We start from the raw sequence: 22,341 nt of genomic DNA, 5'->3' as shown, positions 1-22,341 counted from the left end.
ACATCCTTAAATTTTAAGTTTTAAATTCCCAGTTAAAGTTGTTGTTACCATAATCAGACCCGATGCCTTTGTTTAGACCATCTACCTCTGTGTCTAACCGCTCATTGTTTTCTTTCAGATACCTTTTTGTGTTGCAGCTGAAGCAAGACATCCTCAGCGGCAAGTATGTGATCTTTTTATTTTTGTATTATTCGCAATACAGCAAAGAATGAAATTAATTTAGAATGTTATATTAAAGAACATTTAGTGGTGGCTCGTGCTACTCAGTGGCTCTCATTGTTGTTCTGCACATTCATGATGAGCCTCTAACCCCAATGGTTCAGCAGACAAGAACAGATAAACAAATAAAGTAATAATTCAACTTGAATTGATCTTCTTTAAATTAGGAAACAAGACAGTAATGTCATGTTTTTTTTCAGTTTGTACATCTCAAAAATTTGAAGTTAATGAAAAAGTTCTATGCTTGCTACTCATTGCAGAAAGCGAAGCTCATATATTGATTTGTTACATATAGTAAAATATTTCAAGCTCTTATAACTTGTCCTTTTATTAATTATGGCCAGAATTCTTGCTCTCAGAAAATTGGACTATTGTAAAAAAGTGGAACGTTGTAAACTCGTGATGTCATAATGAGCTAATTGACTCAAAGGGCCTGTAAATGGTCTCAGTCTGGGTCAGTAGGCGACACAATCATGGAGAAAACTGCTGACTGGACAGATGTCCAGAAGAAAGTCACATGACTCCGTCTACAAGGAGGCTAAGCCACAGAGAGCCATGGCTAAAAACGCTCTGGGTGGTGAGAATAGGTGCAACAACACCAGAGAAAACTTCAGCCATGAAAGGATTGTTGAGTAAAACTCATTCCAAGAATTTAGGGGAACTTCACAAGGAGAGGACTGAGGCTGGAGTCAGAGCACCAAGAGGAATTATGCACAGAATAATCCTTCACACAAGGCCTACAAGCGTCTTATTTGTATTAACGCTGGGTTTTCATTATCTGTCAGCCAGAATCATCAAAACTCCAAGAAATAAAGGCATGATTTATTTCAGTCTGTAATTAAATCTATGTTGGTTTCACTTTCCGAAATGATCGACAGCTAATAAAGAACCTAAAGTCTGTCCTCGATGTGACTGTAAATGAGGAAAATACATTTGGTCTTATTGTGTCGTGAGTTCCTCGTAGTTCTGTTGTCCTTACAATAAACAGATTTGCGTATAAGTTTGCATAATTTCAGAAAGTAAAGCTGAGGAGATCTTTGTGGCTCACTGCTTTATTTTGACACGTATGGTTTGGGTGTCTCACAAATCAGCATTTTAACTTAATTAAAATATGAAATACAGGAGCTTCCCAGTAAACCCTTCCTATATTTGTGTTTTTAGGCTTGAATGTCCATTTGACACGGCGGTGGAGTTGGCTGCCTTCTCTTTACAGGGTGAGTAAAGCAAAGATTGTGCTCATTTTCAAATTTACATTTAGTTTACAGGTTATAATAAAACTTTGATTACTGTGTATGTTACTTCAATTGCAGAAGACTGCTTGAATGTAATAGTAAGGATATTATTATATTTCAAGTGTTATGCATTCATCCTGTGCATATTTATAATACATTTGGCCTTTTAAATGGATCCTGACTTTCTTTAATGCTGACGCCTGATTTCTATGTTTTGTGGCCGAGACACCAAAGCTCAGATGTTGCGATGTGCGTCAATTTTCAGCAATGGTATCACAATTAAATCATGTTTCTGTTAACGTGAAGCCTTAGTAAAACGTTAGATGCTGTAAACGATCACAAAGTTTTGTCTATGATTAAACAGAGGACAAAATGTTTAGGCTTGTCATACAGTCACTTTATTGGGAAACACATCAAATACATTCCTTTTATGTATAAATGCTCAAAGACAAACTGAGTCAGATTTTATGCCTTTAGTCTCTACACTTTTCAATCAAGGAAAATGTCTCTTATTTTTACTTTTAGCTTCTTTGCAGCAGCTTACAGCCCAACTTTAAAGGGTAACTCTCCCCCAAATCAACTTTTTTTTTTGGGCCAGTAAACTGATAACATGGTGTTCTTATAGTACTGTCTACATAACCTGGTCAGTATTTTGATAAAAATAAATAGTGCGTATTTGTTGAAATCCTACTTTTGGGTCTAAAACCGTCAGTGTGGCGCCCTCCTCGGGTTAAACGTGGTCTTGCAGTGAATTTCTAATTAACATTGTTTTCTGTTTCTGTGGCGTAATTCTGAGGCTGTGATGTCGGCAGCTCTGTCGCTGAGTGGTATAAAAGCAGGTCAGCCTTAAAAAGCAAAAACACAGCTCCCTCCATCTTGTGCCTCCGTAGCGAGCACTGTTGCCCTTTTCAAACCCTCTAGTGACTTTTTCTTCTTCTAAAAAGCGTCTTTAAACAGATCTACCATCTTTTTATGTGTTGTTGGCGAATTTACGAGAAAGCAACCAATCGTTCTGCCGTTGGTGTCTTGAGGCAGCCGGGAAGAGGCTGGTGTGAGACCGAGGTGAAGTTGGTTTTGGGCTGGACGTTTGTGATCTTCCCTCTCTAGAGCAACCCTGCTTCATGTCACATCAATCAATCATGAATAAAAGCAAGAATAAATACAATAAATATACACTGACCGATCCTGTCTGCAGCGCCTGCTTTGGGCTTCGCTTAGTCAGCGCCTTGATCCAGTGGATCAAACTGCTTGGCTCCATAGAGCCTCCCTCAACGATGGGGGGTGAAAAATCTTCCACTTCATAAGACCAAAGCGTGGTGTCACTACCAGCATAAATCTGCTCACTCCCCATGATTCAATATGGAAAATCAAGCTAGCAGCTGCTCTGCATCCTGAACACATCCCCTCCCGTTCCTGCGTATCCACGCCTGCTTTCATGGAGTTTTTCAAATGTTTCTGTTGGCGGAAACATGCTTTCACATGGGGGCAAGTTAAACTTTAAATGTTTAAATAGTTGAAATTAAGAAAAGCCATATTGATCGTAGTTTTTAATTATATTTATGGAAAAAAAATCAAAATCTGACCTTTTGTTGTTAGAATTATTAATTTGCCGAACGTGCCAGAGCCTAAAAGGTAAAAAAAAAAAAAAAGAAGCTGGATTGTCAATGTTTGGCCCTCCCAGGTGTTTAGGTCTTGGTTATTTCAGTAAAGTTTCGTTCTCATTGAGATGACACCTGACAAAAATAATATAAAAGCTATAATCTCTACACGTGACGTGAGCGTTTTCCAGTGCTTTATTTTTATGAGGTTCCTTGAACTCAGGCACCTTTTGTCAAATTCCTTCCTTAATTAAAAGCAGCCTCTACCTGTAAAAGTCATTCCAGTTATTTCAGAGGCACTTTAAGAAGGTCAGAATGGCCAGAGACATCTATGGAATGATGTTGCGTGCACAAACTCTTGGATGGACGTGCGTACACATACATAACCAGTTTTGGGTTAGGTGCCAGCTCATTAGTGTTCACTCCTCTTCAGGGGCCCCCTAATCCAACTACTTCTCTGCCCCCCCCCCCAGTCAGTCTTTTATTATTTTCTTTTCTTCTTCTGCCCTTTTTCTGTTCTTCCCCTCAGTGGACCGCCAGGGCCGCGAGTTTGAATGAGTGTTAAATTTGCCGTTTGATCAGTGTGTTTCACTTTAAAAGCACCAGTCAAGATATTAAAGTCCTTTTTACTCAGGTGCTCTTTACATTACTGAAATGGTTTCCTTCAGTCACTTTGCTTTACATTTTTAATCTGGAAACCTTTAACAGACCTGTGGAAGATGTTCTCTGGCTCCTGTAGACGCTCATGAGCCGCGTTAGGTCTGCATGGAAAGTCAGAGTTATCCATAAATAATGAATTAGAGCTCCAAGAGTCACGTCTAATGAGCCGATTTTTATGAACAAGGCAACTCAACGCAGGGTGGATGGATCTCCCTGTGCAAAGATCCCCAGAAGAGGGAGATGAACGCTTAGATGAACGTTTACACAAGACTTTTTTTGCTGAATTTGTTGAGTAGACCTTTAGAAAATGTAGTTAAACTGATAGCAGCTCTGTCGGTGGACAGAAGAGTCCAGATAGGTGTCAGGAACTAAACATCATTATCAATGCATGAGTTAAAACTCTATCGCAAATTTATATTGGACCGTATGATACTGATGAAATTTAGTCTGAATTTAGAGGGAATATTTTACAGAATGACTGGTTTGCTGGTTTATTACAAAATAATCTGCAGATAACCAAAAGGTAGGTTCATTAGTAAAATAACAATGATATAACAATTTGGTTTATTTTAATCTTGTAACTATTAATAAAGAGAATTACTTTAGACATTCTCCTTTAAGTACATTTCTGGGGGGAAAAATAAAGTCAATTGTGGAAAGAACAGAACAAATTTCCTTGTCCTGTAGCTTTCCACTGTACGTTGAAGGCTGCCATTTACGACAGGAGAGAAGGAACCTGGGGTCTGTAGATTTTACCTCAGGTATTTTGATGTTAGTTTTGGACTTTAAGTTCAGTTAATTATTTGTTTTCTTGAGTGTAATGAAGAGCAAATTATATTTTTTTTCAAGTGCAAAAATAATTAAGTTGATGAAGTTATTTTCTAATTTACATATGTAGGATAGTGACAGAAAACTGTTCAGTGTTGGAGCAACATGGGGGAAAGCCCCCCAGCAGATTAAAATGTTCTCTTGCTAACAGCATTTTAAAATTATGAGTTACTTCTTCACTAGACATGTTCCTCTGAAAGGTGATGCTGTTTTCATCCTTTACAAAAATGCGCATAGGAGGCGACGCATGAGAAAGGAAAGGAGGGCCGGGTGGCAAATATATAGCCGCGTGAGACCATCCTGATCTCGCGAGCTTTCGAGGTTTCACTCGCAGATCAGTCTGGCTACTCTCCGTTAAAGAAAATTTGGAGCTGTTCACCAAACGAACGTCCAATCAGCGTTGGCTTTGAGGCGGGTTGAGGTGTGACGCAACGGGAAGCGCGACAGTTCAGTCTAAAGAACATGGCGGTTTCAGCCGATGAAACTAGCGTTAGCGTGGCTATCGAGCAAGTTTTATCGGAATTACAGAGTATTTCTTTGCTGAGCTAACGAGCCTTTACCTGCAGCAGCAAGAGTAGCTTGGCTTGTGGTTGTGTTTTCGTCGTCGCTCGTAACAGAGCGACGACGAATCTGATTGGTTCATTTGGCCCGTCTATCACCAACATAGGCCAATCAGCTAACCAGTATTTTCACCCCTTCCCAAAATTACTTCAACGGAAGGTTTCCAGATGGATATGCGGAGCAAATCTATCTGGCGGAGTCAGGTAAGCAAATATAGTGAAGGTACAGAGAGGCGTGGCCAGTCAGACATCTTGTTTTGGTCTACAGACAGCGCTGAAGCACCACCTAGTGGTCAAATGTCTCTTATTGCTTCTTTAAGGAATGGTATAAAAGTGCTTTTTTGTGTATTTTTGAAACTGCAGCTCAACATCATAGTGAACCTCAGCCTTAAAACTGAAATAAAAATGCAGCTTCGACTTGGTGGTGAACTTGAGTTAGAAATACGTGGGGCAGTGATGACCTGGTTACTTATTGCTTTAAGTCTTTTCTTTTATAAAACTCAGTTCTGTTCATATATAATTTATTCAACTCATGTATCTTGTGTAATTGTTTAAGTTTCTGCTGATTTTATACTGAGTGCAGCAGTTAAGTTATTGAAGTTGTTTTAAATGTACTTAAAAAATAAAGTGACTTCACTAGTCAATTGTTGTTCGATAAATTTCTGCTTTATCCGTGTAAGAAGAGTTCATGGTGGTTTCCTTGGTATGATTTGTGGTAAACAGATGATAAGTATCTCATTAAAACTCACAAGTGTTTGTCTCTTTTGTTCCAGCTGAATTAGGCGACTGTGACCCACTGGAACACAATCTGGACCTGGTGTCAGAGTTTCGCTTCAGTCCAGAGCAGACGGAGGATATGGAGCTCGCTGTCTATAATGCATGGAAGGAGTGCAGGTATTACCTGACCTAGACTTTATTAGAGAAAGGCACCAGTAAACATTTCAGGGTCAAATCTTCCTCGTTCTGTGTTCCTAACGCTGTTAATTCCACAATGTTTCTTTCCTTGTTGGGTTTGGGTCATTTCTTCTGCAGCTCATCTTCTTTCATGTTTTCATTTTCAGAGGTCAGACACCAGCGCAGGCTGAGATTAACTACCTAAACAAAGCAAAGTGGTTAGAAATGTACGGGGTGGACATGCATATGGTCAAGGTAAAAAAAAAACGACGTGGCTTGTTTGATGATGAACGAGAGGAAACGTGGAGACGAACATGATAGTCAATGATCTTCTGTCTCTGCCCTGTAGGCAAGAGACGGTAACGAGTACAGTCTGGGTTTAACACCCACTGGAGTTCTGGTGTTTGAAGGCCAAACCAAGATCGGACTCTTCTTCTGGCATGTTTGACTATCATGAAAAAAGTTTTACTTTAGTTTTACTCGTTTCTTCTTCCTGCAAGTCCTAAATCTCATCTAATTAGTTTTTTTCTTCCTCGTAGGCCCAAGATAACCCGTCTGGATTTCAAGAAGAGCAAACTGACGCTCGTGGTGGTGGAGGACGACGACCAGGTGAACCAAAGCTCACATGCCAATGTTTACTAGATGACAGGATGTTAAAGGCACAACTATCCACACACCAATCATGTTTCATAGTGAAATTAATTACCAAAAATACTCTATGGTGGATATTACTGCACCGTTTGTTTTTCCAGTCACACAAGCCGTGTACGATAGGACCTGAAACGTCGTTTCCAGGACCGTTCGTTTGCTTTTTCCCCAGTGTCCACTGTGGAGTCCTAAACCGGGTTAACTGCTAACTCTTCCCACAGCAGCAATTATTTTACAGGTCGAAGCCAGTGACTGATGAGAGACACTATTAGACGATCAAAAGCCATTATTTTTAGCAATTAAAGCACAATCAATGGAAATTTGCCTCAGAAGTATACTGTGGAACATATATCTGAGTCCCTACAAACTCTGTGTAAAAGGTTAACTATAAAAACGTTTAAAGTTTTGTTTTTTTCCAATTTGAATCTGAATTGCTCACCTTTAAAACAAGAGAAGGTTGGGATTAAAATCCAGGTCTAGCCACAATCTTGTGATCAAATGGAAGTATTTACTCTCAGATTATTATCTCTTTAAAGGCAGAGAAGGTTTGTAACGCTGCCTTCTTTCTGATGGCAGAGTCTTCGCTGGTAATCTGTTTTTAACCTGGTAAATGCAATGAAAACCCAAGGTGGTCAAGACGGTCCCAGAAAAATCCCCGGTTCCTCTAGTGGAAAAGCTCATAAGCTGGGTTTGACTCCAGAAAGGGGATGATGTAGTAACATTTGTAATTTATTTAACATATTTTGTGCTCTAGACACAAAAGCCGTGCAACTGGAACAAAACTGACCTGATTTAATTTTGTGTTTTGCAATAATCTAGAAAGCATTGAGTAATTTGGGACAAATCGTAACATTTTGACCAAGCAGATTATTTCTCCCGTTTTATTTTCTGTAGATGTTGTTGAAGAGTCTTAGAAAATGTAACGCTGTGATGGCGGTACTGTAATAATACTGTAAAATGGAGACAAAGAGTCTTTTTGTGTCCGTCCAGGGGATCTTTGAGTGAGGTTAATAAAGAAACCTGCCCCCTCTGGTATCTCTGGTATGCACCCCTCCCCTCTCTGTCACACACACACACACACACACACACACACACACACACACACACACACACCGTCATACATAGACACTTCACACAGAAGCTCAATTTCATATTAAAAACCTGCTATATTTCTATTAAACTGATGAGCAAATCTCTCTAGCAGCAAATCAGTTCAATGTTCAACTGGTCAGCTCTAGATATCAAAGACGGAGTGCATGCACTAAGATTATTACGCTGACTATTACAATGCTAAAACTAAAGTAAACTGGAACATTTCTATCAAACTCTATTGCTTTCCAAGAATATTAGTCAATCCGTGTCTGCTGCTTCACAGATTCAGTTTTTATTGTGGTCAAATCTCTAAACATGACGAGTCAGCATTCCTGCTCTGAAATGCATCTTGTGATTTCTGTCCGAGTTGGTGACTGGATCCCACTTCACCCCTTTGCTGCCGTTGTTGGTCTTAACCCTTTGTTCAGCGGGTTCATACCAAAGGCACGAAATGTGGAAGTTATTTCTGCGACGTAGAGACGAGACGGCAAGAAAACGGACAAACATTTCAGAGACACAATTGGAAACAGAAGGCTACTGGCTGTACTTACAGATAAAATCACAATACGGTTGATCAGAAGAAATATTCTATATATTTAATGGGCACAAAACACTAATATTTACTTCAGAGTACTACAGTATATGGTCAGCAAACAGGCTTAAATCGGAGGCAACCAGACTTTGGTTCAGTTTTACCTGAAAGCGTTTCAACACCTTTCCAGGAGTCTTGATCTATTCTGGAGACTCGCACTGAGCAACCTGCAGCTGGAGCGCTGCTGTTTTTAAAGACATGGAGGATTCTCAGTCAGATGCAAATCACTGACCCACCCGTCACTGTCCTGGGTCGTTAGAATCTATTGCCTGGTGTGAGTGGAGTACTTGGTCACCTGAATCATGATGAGATGTTGACGTAATCTCTGTGGAACGTGTTGGAGGACCGAGCTGTAAACACTCAATCCTCCCCCTCTGTTTAGTGACGGCTTTTCTCTTTTGACCAAGATGGCTTCTTTCGCCCCTCTTCCAGTCCATCTGTTCTCCCCGTCTAAAATCTGAACATCATTGTCATGAAAACGCTGCCCTTTGTTCTTATAATTGGAATCAGGTAATTGTAAAATCAGGTATAATTGCAAAGGGCAGTTCTTTCTTTTGTAGTTAGCATTTTGAATTGAACACTATATTGCCTAAAGTATTCGCTCACCTTCCTTGACTCACAAAGGAGTTTAAATGACATCCCATTCCTAATTCATAGGGGGTCAATATGACATCGGTCCACCCCTTGCTACCAGAACAGCTTCAACTCTTCTGGGAAGGCTGTCCACAAGGTTTAGGAGTGTTTATGGGAACTTTTGACCAATCTTCCAGAAGCCCATTTATGAGGTCACACACTGATGTTGGACGATACGGTCGTGCTCTCAGTCTCCGCTCTAATTTATCCCAAAGCTGGTCTATTCATTTGAGGTCAGGACTCTGTGCAGGCCAGTCAAGTTCATCCACACCAGACTCTGCCATCCATGTCTTTATGGGCCTTGCTTTGTACTCTGAGGGACAGCCATGTTGGAAGAGGAAGGGGCCAGATCCACACTGTTCCCACAAAGTTGGAAGCATTGGACTTTGGTGATGTATGGCTTGGATGCAGCTGCTCGACCATGGAAACCCATTCCATGAAGCTCTCTGCGTTGTTCTAGAGCTAATCTGAAGGCCACGTAGTGATTGACTCGTTCCCAGTGATATCGTTCCCAAACATTTCCATTTTCTTATAATACAGCTGACAGTTCACTGCAGAAGATTTAGGAGCGAGGACATTTTACAACTGGATTTGTTGCACAGGTGGCATCCTATCACAGTTCCACACCTGATTCCAATAATGGATGGGTGAGGAAGTACGTTTGATAATATAGTGTAAAGAGAAGAGCAGGAGATGAGGTCAGTAAAAACACAGGCTTAGGCTGCTGGAAAGCAAACTGACCACTTTCTCACAGAGCTGGATCAGGATAACCTTAAACCACTCTTAACTATTAACTTTATCAAAAAGAAAAGACCAAAGTCTGGTCTTAAAAGGAGACAGGGTGTCTACCTCATGGTCTAAACCTGGGAGCTGGTTCTGAAAACTAACAGATCTGCCTCCCGTTCTACTTTTAGAGACTCTAGGAACCACCAATAAACCTGCAGTCTGTGAGCAAAGTGCTCTGTTAGGAACGTTTACTGAGAGGAGCTCCAAAGGGGGAACAACGACATCTCCTTTTAATTTTCATATGAACTTATACTGCAACATTTTGAGTCAATAAAGGCTTCTTATTGGCAACACTGTGTTTTCTAATCAAGCGAATTGAACCCCTTTCCAGGGAAAAGAGCAGGAGCACACCTTTGTCTTCAGGATGGACCACCCCAAAGCCTGTAAGCATCTGTGGAAGTGTGCAGTGGAGCACCACGCCTTCTTCAGGCTCAGAGCGCCGGTCCAGAAAAACCCGCCGCGCTCTGCCTTCATACGTATGGGCTCACGCTTCAGATACAGGTAAGAAATGCACCGGTTAAACGCAGGAATGAGCTTCAAATTTGTTTTTTCTTTTTTTTGAACAACGCCTAAAAACTGTTGGATTGCTCCAAAAAAATCAAAACGGACACAATGAAAACATTTAGTTGAACCTTTCTTTTAGCAGTGCTGGTATCTAAAGCTCTTTTACTTTGGTTGTATTTTCTCTACGGTCCATTATGTTTAGCACTGCTCAAGATCAAAACAAGAAAATGCTTTAAATAATCGTGCATAATCCTAATATTTATTACATCATTTTACCATCCATGCGTACTTAAACTGGTGCTACATGTCGACGTCCTGCAGAAGCCAGCCTGCTCCCCTCTGTGTGTTTAAACGTTATCCTGCGAGATAAGCTTCGGTGGTAGTGTTGATTTAACACAGGGGGTCGCAGGGTTTTGTTGTTAGAAAAAGGTTATCGCCTGGATGGCTGCAGAGTTCAGCGGGGGTCGTTGCTCTGATAGTCCCCTGGAGTGAAAGTGAAAATCCACCGTAGGCTCAAGTTGTTGGGAGCCGCGGAGATAAAAACTAACTTTTTGTTTTTCTGACCAGCGGGAAGACGGAGTACCAGACGACCAAGTCGAGTAAAGCCAGGCGGTCGACCTCATTTGAGAGGAGACCCAGTCGGCGTTACTCCAGAAGAACCATGCAGAACAGAGGTGATGTAAACAAAGAGAAAATCACACAGATGCCGCATGGGCAGGCATAATTATCTATGGTTGGCTAACATTACAGCTTAGTCATTTCAGAAAGTTGGAGGCTAGCTTAATCTGCTTCAATCCCTCAAAATGTTCTATTACAGGAAAAATAATTAGATTGAAGCTGTATAAACCAGTTTCCTACAGTCTTCACAATCTAAAACGTCATGCTAGCAACTAAAACTAGCCCATATTCTTTCTAAATGTCTTTTTTGTTATTCTAAAAATCACAGAAATCGTTCTTGCTGGTCCCAAATGTACAGTTTATGAACAGCTCTTCTGTTTCCCCCTCCTCAGGTTAAGTGTTTGGGTGTCGTTGGGTGCATATTTTCACCTTTACAACATAACCCCCCCTCCCCAGCCCCTTCCAACACTTCTGTCCTAGTTCACAGCCCTGTCACCTCTCGCATTGATTAATCTATCACAATGTTTCTTTCCTTGTTTGGTTAGGGTCATTTCTTCTGCAGCTCATCTTCTTTCATGTTTTCATTTTCAGAGGTCAGACGCCAGCGCAGGCCGAGATTAACTACCTAAACAAAGCAAAGTGGTTATGCAATTAAAACTAGCCCATATTCTTTCTAAATTTTTTAATTTTTTTATTCTAAAAATCATAGAAATCCTTCTTGCTTGTCCCAAATGTACAGTTTATCAACAGCTCTTCTGTTTCATAAGTGTTTGGGTGTCATCTTTGACAGCCTCTATCGTCAGTAATATCACTGTCCTGCATATTCTTCTGTCCTACTTCACAGCCCTGTCATCTCTCGCCTTGATTAATCTAACTCCAACTCTTTTGGTCTTCCTCATAAACTCTTTATAAGCTTCATATGGTTCAAAACTCAGCAGCCTGGGTTATCACCACAGCTCCTTCTTTCCACCACACCCCTCCTGTCATCCAGTAGCTGCGCTGGCTTCCGGGTAAATCAAGAGTAGATATCAAAGTTCCTTCATGGTCTGATCTCCTTCCCCCTCCCCCGTCCTGCTCTCCTTCCCTTCCAGCCGTCTCAGCGCCGCAGGGCGTAGAGCGTCCAGCCGTTCTGGTCCACACATCTGGAACTTCCTCTCCTGCCAGATATCCGTAATTGACCCTCGGGACTCAGAAGTCACTCGTTAAAGCGCTGACTAGCATTGTTTGGGCCTTTCTCACAACCTGCACTGCTCAAAGTTATTTGCTGGCAGTTTTTTTTAACAAGATCAAACAGGCACTTTGTAATTTTCAAGGACGAGTTCTGATACCGGGCCATAAAACCGAAGGTCTGTCCTCTCTTGTTTGTCACAGCTGCGGTTTTTTTTATTGCTCTGACTGTAGACGGCAGCGTGTTTAGCTAATTATTTACTTGTGACCGTGGTTTTGCTGATGGAGACCAACACACGTGACTATCTTGAGCCGCCTGTTCTCTCGTCCTTTCTGTTTGGTTGACCAGCTGAGTGAGATTAGCCTGTCGTGTCATCATGTTATTAGGAGCCGCAGCTAAAGAGGCGACCGAGCCGGTTGTGCTACACGGTCTTTGATCTAGGCTACATTCACACTACAGGCCTTAATGCTCAATTCGCATTAGAAAAGATTAGATACGTATCAGAATCAGGACCACATATCCAAGTGGCCCGGGTCGCATCTGAAAAAAATCAGATGTGTTGTTCAGACTATCATGAAAAGATCAGATCCATATGGGTAAAAAAATCAGAATTGGGTCACTTCAGGCTGCCTTAGAAAAGGAGAGGGACATTTTTAAGTGTTGTCTCAGCTGCATTGCATCGTTATTATTAAATAGGTTCTTAAAACATATCTTTGCTTTTTCCTGTATGTAGTTGAGCAGAAATGAGTGATTTACAGAGTTAATATTTTACGTTTAATTTTTCTGAATCTTTTTGAGTGCTTTATAGAGATTGAAATCTTCAACTCTCACAATCTACCGTTTGTGTTTTACAGGACAATTCAACCTCCCAGAGTAAGTGCAGATAACCTTTATTTGTTTAAGCTCTTAGTTGTATGCACTCTGGTTTTCTGCTTGTGGACACAATGGAGTTGGATGCTGGTTCTTGCTGTTTTTTTAATTTTTTTATTTTTTTTATTTTTTATAAAGGGCTGCGTTTGTGTGAGGGGGTTGTTGTGGTTCATAAACTTAATGCATCTAGATCCATTTTGTTGCTTTTAGTCATAAACGTTTGGCTTTGATCTGTTTTTATTTGGGTTCTTGTATCAGTTCAGTCATAAAACAATAAATTGCTCTGCAAATTAGTTTCTAACAGTTTGCAGGTGAGTGGTGCAACATAAAGAAATGCTCTCAGAAGACCTAGCTAGTCTTTGTTACATAGATTTATTTAAGGGCTAGCTTTGATGAAAAATGCAATGTGCTTCAGAGCTTTTCTTGATGGTTTTCACTGAAATGTAAGTCAGCCTTTAGTGTTGCTCTGCTGTCTGTTTATTCGGAGTCCCTTTTTGTCTCTCTTCTCTCAGGGGTCTTTCTTCAGGCAACGGCGTGAGCTCCAGCAAAGAAAACAAGGTGAGCAGCTGAAGGGTTTCTGTCAGGAGAGTGGAGCAACAAGCTCACATCTTGAATGGGGCTGGACATTTGCAAAATAATAATAATTAAAATAATTTAAAAATGCAGCGATCTGCAATTTTTGGCAACGTAACAATTAACAGATCAGACTTAGGTGTCTCCTTTAGGTGTCGGTAATTTGTTTAAAGTGTGTTTGAAGTGCAGCAGTGAGATAATCTAATTGTATTGTTTTAGAGTTTACATAATCAATACTTCTTTTTTTTTTTTTTACCAGAAAACTTTCAGGAATCTCACCACAGCATTAATTACCGGTTAAACTGTTTAATACATAGACTTGTTTCATTCTCTTGAGTAATAATATTCTGATTGATAAAAACTTGTTAAATTTGTTGTTTTAAATAGTTTTTGCTTTCAAACATCTTTATATTCAGGCCATTTTTGTTACTTGCGGTTAATGCAGAGAAAAGTGGAAATTAAATCGCAATTATGGTTGAAATAAATTGCAATTTAGATTTTTGTACAAAATCGTAAAGCCCTAATCCTGAATCCTAAATGTTTTCTCGTTTCTCAGTTCCTGTCAGGTTACGTTATTTATTTTGAATCCCTGCACTTTAAGTTTGCGTTGCTGTTCTCAGTTGTTGTTTGTTGCTTTGCTTCTTGTTTCAGGCCTCTCCAGGCAGAGGGGTCTGGTCCGGCATGCCTGTGGTGAGCCCCGTAGCAGCTTCAACCTGTGGACCAGTGGAAATCGAGGCGTTACCCAGAAGTCCCGGAGGAGAAAAACGAGGGTTAGTACGCTGAGAGTCTGTTGGGTCTTTAAAACTAATTTGTTATTAGATCCCCTGTATATATAGGTGCAGGGAACATGGCTAAGTAAGTATTTGAATTTTGCATCTTAAAGCTGTCAGTTGCTCACTAATGATGAAAACAAAGCCAGATCGGGGTTGGGTCAGCTGTTGGCCCCGCTGGGAGCTGATCGAGTTGGACAGATAGCTAGGTGTGTTTTTCATGGTCTAATGCCACGTGAGTGGCTTAGCAGGACTTAATCTGCTGACCCTGTGTTGTTGTGAGCAGTGAAAGGACGGAAGAAGGAAAGAGCAAAGGCGGAGAAAGTGGATGGTGGGGTGCATTTTGTTTAGTTTTTTTTATTTTAAACTATTAAGCTACTTGGCCACACTGTGGCAGCTTCAAGTTGCAGAAGGTTTTTCTAGTGAGCGCAACATCACACGCATGTCGTCATTGCATAAGGATTTATTTTGGTGTTGCACTTTTACATGTGCTTCATGTGGCATTCAGGCTGATCAATGCTGCAATGAGTCTTGTTTAAATACAATGTGTTTGTCAGCTTATAAAAAATACTAGTTTAATATTTTTTCATCCTGTACACGATCAAGTTTTCATCTTATTCTTCACTTTTGGATTTTTAATGCATTAATTTATACATTGGGACACATTTATTGTCCATATGAACTGTGGTATTTTTGCCTTAATGCTCATTTGCTGCCTCTTTTTACTCTGGATGCACTTTTTTTTTCCTGTCACAGGCTTTAAACAAGGTTTGACCATTTTTATTGGTGTAAAGAATCCCATGCATATGCATATAAGTGACATTAATTGTCATAAACCTACATTGTTCCCTTGTGTGTTCCAGTATTTACATGTACTGAGGATAAATTGATCGGGAAGCAGGCCGGTAGGTACAACCAAACTCTGAGGCTGGGCTCTGGCTTTAACCAATCAGACGCTGCGCAGTGGTGGGCGTCCTGCTTTTATGGCTTTGGACAAATGTTTTCCTGCCGTGGACAAACAACGGTCCACGCTGATTTGTTGTTTGTCCACCTTTTGAATCAGCATGAAATAACCTGATTGGTGGAGGAAATTGTGATGATTTGGGACGCTCTGCTGGGATCATGTTTTTTTTTTTTTTCGGTGGCTTGAATCAGGGATGGGGTTTGATTTCAGCTTCTTGTCTGTTCTATTGGAGGCTTTGGTATTTTCTACATTGTAGTTTCTTCAGTCCTTTAATGTCCTGTGCTTCCTGTCTGCCCGCTCCTCTGCAATCCTTTACTAAAATGTCTTTCTTACAAAGTCTTCAATTATACACATCAACAGATCTCCAGTCAACCCACCCAAAGGGAAAAATCCATAATATTTTTTGTAATGGTTTCCTTTGACAGATTTATGCATATTTTTTTTTTTACATGATACAATTTCATAATGTGTAAAATTTCATATTTACACATTATGCCAAACATTGTTGAGCTGGATATCACAATAATGCTGTGCTTAAAGCAAACTAATAACTAAACCAAAATACAGAAACCGGTAGTGGGGGAATAAAAACAATAAATAAAGAAATTCTCTTTTGTTTTGTATGGATCTTCTAATGAACAATTATAGGACTGATCTAAACGTGTCGCTGTTTTTCAGTGAGGGAATATACTCCCAACATATTCTAAATGAAGACGTATGTTATCATAAAAAGAAATTACACTGGTATTGTTGTTATTTTCATGTAATTGTTATGGGTCTACAGGGTTTCCTCCAGAAAATGGGAGGGGGGGGCACAACATAGTGAGCTAATAACAGCTAGCGTGTTAGCTACTCCGACCCAGAGGTTTTCTCACGGACGGGACCTTTACTCACCGTTTTATGTTTCTCTCAAACATCAAGGCATATAAAATAAACAGACGACGCTTAGCCTGGTGGGTAAAACCCTGATCTAGTTTTGATTAAGCTTAATATTTTTGCTAACTTCCAATGTTGGCTTCTTTGTGCAATATAAAATAAAACACTAAATTGTACTTGTTGCAATTTAAGTTGAAAGTAAATAATTTTAGAGTCTGGAAAAGTTTCTAAAATGCTAGGACTGACATGGTATATGGTCCTCTTACCGTGACTGTATCATGGCGGCAAGAACCGATTTTTTTTTTTTTTTTTACACATAAAGGGAAATTAAGCCTTAATTTCTTGTAATTTTCATGATTGGGGTTTACAGATGATGAAAACCACCTTTCTGAAATGAATAACAAAGAATATTTAACGTTTTATGCGATATTTTAATTTGAGATTTACTTGTCTATGTTCAGGCAGAGCCTACAGTCAGCTGCTGGACAGCTAAAAATATAGATTTAAAACAGCTTAAAAGGCTTTATAGGCGCAGACTTGATATATAAAGGATTCAGTGTGTTCTCTATATAAATGGGTGATTTAGAGATGAGCACAGCATTGATTACGTTAACCACCGACTCCGTTGAGGTGAGCAGGACGTCACCGAAGTGACCGTTATAAAAGACTAACATGTTTTAATCTTTATTACCGTTCCCAACATTGCTTCATTTTTGCTTTTAATTATAATGTTGGTGATTATTAATGCAGCACCTGTAGCTGCTCTCCTGATAAGCCGAGCAGAACCTGTTGATGAGGTAGTAATCCTATTACACTTCCTGCTGACATTGACACCTCTACTTATGAAAAATTGCTTGGTAGGTGTGTCCTTTTTCTTCTCGGCTATGTGAAAACGTATCAAACCTGCTCTAAATAAATCTGAATGTGACTGATTAAAGTATTAATCACATTTAGCTTAGTTACTTCTGCAGCGTCATTTTTTTTCACAACTTCTGCTCTTTAAAGAAGTAATTTCTCTTTTACTTCTGTCTCCCTGTTCTAGCTGTCTTGCAGTGCTGTGCCTTGTTTTTTCTGACTTTGATCAATCTTGTCCGACTCTTTTTAATTCTGTGAAATGGTGTAAATCTACGGCTTATGAGTCTTGTGCTTGGGTGGGACTCAGTAGCTCCACTCTGTGAGGCAGATTGATGTAAATAAGTCAGGACCTACAGCAAAGCTGATTAAACCTCCTCTGAAGTTAGTTCTTAAAAAAACATAAAACATCCAATCTTAATATTGCAAAAAAGAAAAGAAAATCCCCGAATCTGGCCATTTTATCAAGTGTGCTTATTGTCACCTGAGTTTACAGAGTTAACAAACGTTTATTAGACGCTTACTGGTTCCAAATAACGGGCTAAGAGTTTATCCAGATTTATCTTATGACTTTTAAGATGCAGATATGAATTTATGGTTGAACAAATCAGTCATCAGTGGTCGTTTGACCGCGATAATTTTAAATTAAATGTACTCTTCTCAACTCCTAGAGCTGTAATGAATAAAGGCTTCTGGCTTTTTGTTGTTCTTTGTATTGTACGTATTAAACTCAATCACCACAGCTGTGACGCGTCATGATAAACATACCGCAGCAGTGGTTCCCATGGAGGAAAAAATATCTGAAAAGTAAAACCTGAAGCTGCATATTTGTCCTGATCCAACAAGATAAACCAGTACCAAACATACTGAGTCCGCTACAGCAGAGGCATTTAGTGTTGTGTAGTTAGAAAAATAGATTTAATATCAGTGATGATTATGTTAAACCTTATATTGTTAACCTTAGATTTCCTTTCTAACAAATGTTTCTCCAATTTGGAGCCATAATTAGCTGTATAGCTAATATTTGGGACTTGCTAAGCTCCTGAAAATCCCAAATAAAGTTGGATTCAGGACGCTGCATGTCCTTGTTGGTCTCATAGAGTTGACTTTTTATTTATTTTATTTTTTTAAATGAACTGCGCTGCTGTCAATGCACTTTTTGACATGATATACCTACATTTATTGTGATTGAAATATTGGACACGTTTAAACTGCAACGATTGTGATGCAATATATTTTGCGGCTTTAAATTAAATGGAAGAAAACGTACATTAAAAAAAATGAACAAGCTTCTGGTTGGTAAAGAAGGTTGTGTTTGACTCGCACTAAAAAGTATTTGAAATGTTTTGCCCACGTTTATTTATTATTTATGCATCACAGCATGTGTTCCCAACTTTTAATCTGATTTTTGACTAAACTCTAGTTAAAATGCGCCAAACATTTTGTTTTCTGATGCATTTACAAATCTTAAAAAGTAGGAGTTATTCATTTCAGTTAAGACAGAGGGTTTTTTTTTTTTTTTTTATATTTAAATATTTTAAATATCTGATTAGGGGGAAACTGACCAATGACAATCTCATGATAATTTCAGCATTTGTTTTCAGTTATTAAATGCTTCTTTGCAGTGCACCATCAAATAATTCAAACATGGACTCCAATGTTGGATTAGTGATTGTTATAATAATGTAATAATCTTGGCTAGAGCAGTGTTAGCCCTGCTCACTCACACTGAAATGTAAAAAAAAAAAAAAAAAGTACATTAAATTGTCACTTTTCTAACCCCTGAGAGCACAGCAGTCAGGATTTCTCACAAAGCCAACTCAGTCTTTTCATACTTACGTAATGGAGCATTCCTTAATGTTAAATTTAAGGGGAGAAATAATCATCAAATAAATTTACAAGCTGCCTCACACACGCTCATTTTCCCTCTTCCTGATTTGTCTTGTGTCTCCAACCTCTCAGAGCACAGTCCCCCCTCCACGGCTATTTTTTATTTTCTCCTCCTGTTTGCTCCCTTGTCCTTCATCGCCTTTTTCCACGTGTTTCATCAGGTCTCCATCTCCCTCCGTTCATCCTTCCAGCCACACATCCATCCATCCTTCCTGGCCCCCTCTCATCAAAACCCAATACAAGGAGCTGGACGCACGTGGCCGCCTGACGACACTCTCGCTCTGTGTCCTCCTGACTCTGTTGCCGATTAAGAGATGAGTGACTTTCCCTTTAAGAAAAGTTGCTGGTATTTATGAAGGGACCTGCTTGGTGAGACTGATGGAATAAAACACAGACTTTTCTCCCTGGATCAGCTTCTCAGTCTCTCATCCCTCTTTTCTCTAATCATCAGACATGTGGCAGTTTAAAGCCACTCTGTCTTTTTCCCTTTCTGTTGTCTTTCCACTCCTGCCCTCCAAACGCTTCCTTCTTTCATTTCCTTGACCTTCCCTCCGCTCCTCACGATGAAATGATCCTGCTGCAGTCAAATGGTATCAGTGTGAGGCTCAGGAATATCCTTTCACTCACAACTCGATGATAAGACCATCTTTTTATTTCACAGCTTTTTTATTTTATAGTAAAACACAAGCTACAGTAGTTTGTTGGGCCTTTTGTCCCAGACAATGTTTTCCTCTTAAATAATTTAGCAATTTTTAATCTGTGCTAACATTTCCTGCATCTGTTTGTTATAAAAGGGAGTCGGATAAGAGGGCATTAACTAGTTCTCATCTGCACAAAGGTTTGTCTGAACGCAGGAACAGAGCCACATTCCCTCTGTCAGAGTTACATTCCAGAAAGTCTCAATCAGGTCCGTATCCTGACTGATAGAAATGCAGGAAGATGTTTTTTTGGTTTTTTTTATCTTCTGCTTGAAGTCGGCTGCCTGTCTCTGCCTGCGGTGTTGAGCCTGGACGACGTGCAGACTTCTAAGATTTTAAGTGCCTTCTCATCCAACTTCTGCCACAATGCGATATATATTTATTCTACTGAATCATAAGTAAATAGAGATTGTCTTGTATTAGTGCAGCTTATTCATAAAAAAAACCTTAGTAGTGCTCACACAGTGAAAAACGGTTATATGTAAGGAGTTTGTTGCATGTTTGATGGCCCACTGATTCTTTGTTGCACAAGGTAACTAATGAAGGTGATTTAATTATGTTAGCTATTAGCATGTTTACATGACTGCGATCAATTTTGTATCTGTCTAAACTGCTTTAAAATAATTTCCAAGAATAAAAGTTTGGAAACAGATGTTTGTGTAACTTTCTAAAAACAATTCCCTCTGTTTATTGTTTCTTTATTTTTCAATTAATACAAGGATTGCAGTTTTATGTCATCTTTTTAAATTGTTTCTTTGCCTTTTCTTAGCTTCAGAAAGTAAGATGTCAGCATGTGAACAGTGCCTTGCAAAGATACTCATACTACCTGAACTTTTTGGGGATTTTCTTATTTCACAAGCATCAGTGTTTTTAGTAGCGCTCAACTGTAAGGTGAAAAGAAAAGGATGCATGGTTTTCAAGTTTCTACAAATAAAAAGCTGAAGTGTAACATGGATTTGTATTCAGCCCCCTGAGGTAAATTCTTTTCAGGTCAAACTTTCACTGCAGCTATAGCTGCAAGATTCTGCAGGTCTCTTTCAGCTTTGCACATCTAGAGTCGGGAATTTGCCCATTCCTTTTTACAAAAACGATGGTCTCAGACTGAATGGAGAGCATCTGTAAAGCTCAATTTCCAAGTCTCTCCTCTTCTTAGTTGGATTTCGGTCTGGACTTTGGCTGGGACATTAGAATTTGCTTAAATCTCAAGCATTTCATTGTGCCTCCTGCTGTTTGGTTAGAGTCGTCCTCCAGGTGTGAGGTGAACCTCCACACTGCAAAAAGGAAAGTAAAAGTAAGTGAAATTTTCTTGAAATCCATGTATTTTTCCTTGATTTGAGCAGCTAAATAAGACTATTTGCCAATGGAATAAGATTGTTGCACTTAAAATAGGAACACTTCATCTCCATCGTCTTATTTCAAGTGCAGGAAATCTAATTATCTTATTGTAGAGACGAATTGTTCCTATTTTAAGTACAACAATCTTATTCCATTGGCAAGTATTCTTATTTAGCTGCTCAAATCAAGGAAAAATACAATGATTTCAAGAAAATTTCACTTACTTTTAGTTTCCTTTTTGCAGTGCAGCCACACAGCCTGTTGCTGCCACCACCATGTTTCACAGCCAATGTTATGTATTTAGGTAGATGTACAGTGTTAGTTGTCTGCCACACATATTTTGAATATAGGCCCAAAGAAATCAGTTTTGGTCTCTTTTATTATTTTTATATATGTGCCAGTTGCCAGACAGGAAATAGGTGAGGAGGGAAGGCAAAGATTTCTGGGTTGGGACTCGAACCGGTGACAGCTGTGTTGAGGACTGAGGCCTCCATACATGGGGTCTTGAGGCCACACCTCAGTTTTTTCTGTTTCTTTTGACCTTTTTGTCGTATGGCTTGCAGACTTAAAACCGCACTTCTTATGGCAACATGAAAACTTTTTTTTTTTTTTTTTTTTTTTTTTTCTCACTCTTCCATTAAAGGGGAAGTCTCCCCAACTATTTTTTTTTAATAACTTCGCATGCGCAAGACTGTCTTACCCGCTCTTTTGTTCTTTAGGGTGAAAAAAGTCTCTCAAGTCCACTCTGGTCTTTTTTCTTTCAACTGAGACCTTCCACTTCTCATAAACATGAACGCAGTTTGCTTCTTTCTACTTTCAGCCATGTTCAAAGTACAGCGAGAGCAGAGGAGCTACAATGAACGGCTAACTGCTAAGCTAACCGGATACATAAACACTAGATGTTAGGGTGACCCGTCCCTGGTTTTCATTTGAGAAATCTGGTCACCTTACTGGAAGTGTGCATGCACAGTATGTAAGTGGAAACTATCAAGGGACGTGGACGCACATCTGCATTATGTAAGCACATCAGAATGATTACCATGAGGGACAACCAAAAGATAAGGAGATACTGGTGGAACTTGAGGGGATAGAGGGGGTGAGAGCAGGAACAAAACTCTGACCAATCACTGCTCTTTGCACCAAAGAGCAGTGATTGGTCAGAGTTTGTACAGGCCTGCAGCTTCCACAGAGAATAATTTTTGTTTTTAACCTTTTTTTTTTCTGACTACATGATGTATTAACTACTTTCAGAATGGAAGGATCATTTTACCCAGTGTAACAAAGTGTTTCTGAACAGGATTACCAACTATAGTTTTTAAGGGCAGATATGTGGCGTCTACAGCTAGTAGGTGTCCTGTGAACAGATGTTCCTCGCTTGAGCTGTTGAGCTTTAAAGGCATTTGGTTGCCCTAGATTTTATTTAAACGTGTCAGAGCAAAAATGGGAGGGAGACAAATGCAAGCCACCCCTTGTCGGTTTTT

The 22,341-nt window shown here is 39.6% G+C and overlaps 1 protein-coding gene across 4 annotated transcripts in view; it reads left to right on the top strand.

Annotated features, from left to right (window-relative positions):
* Positions 1-22,341, top strand: part of epb41l5 (erythrocyte membrane protein band 4.1 like 5) — a 55,699-nt gene that overhangs the window by 19,770 nt on the left and 13,588 nt on the right. For all 4 annotated transcript variants that reach the window (XM_021308639.2, XM_012882575.3, XM_012882574.3 and 1 more), the window contains exons 6-16: positions 119-163; positions 1,381-1,433; positions 5,871-5,991; positions 6,159-6,246; positions 6,341-6,429; positions 6,531-6,600; positions 10,074-10,243; positions 10,814-10,920; positions 12,887-12,905; positions 13,415-13,460; positions 14,127-14,245. In XM_021308639.2, the coding sequence (XP_021164314.2) occupies positions 119-163; positions 1,381-1,433; positions 5,871-5,991; positions 6,159-6,246; positions 6,341-6,429; positions 6,531-6,600; positions 10,074-10,243; positions 10,814-10,920; positions 12,887-12,905; positions 13,415-13,460; positions 14,127-14,245 (927 nt within the window). The remainder of the gene's footprint in view (positions 1-118; positions 164-1,380; positions 1,434-5,870; positions 5,992-6,158; positions 6,247-6,340; positions 6,430-6,530; positions 6,601-10,073; positions 10,244-10,813; positions 10,921-12,886; positions 12,906-13,414; positions 13,461-14,126; positions 14,246-22,341) is intronic.

Source organism: Fundulus heteroclitus, chromosome 7 (assembly GCF_011125445.2).
Source record: "Fundulus heteroclitus isolate FHET01 chromosome 7, MU-UCD_Fhet_4.1, whole genome shotgun sequence".
NCBI classification, from domain to species: domain Eukaryota; kingdom Metazoa; phylum Chordata; class Actinopteri; order Cyprinodontiformes; family Fundulidae; genus Fundulus; species Fundulus heteroclitus.
Note: the sequence above shows the minus strand (reverse complement) of the source record. Positions and strands in the feature narration are given on the sequence as shown.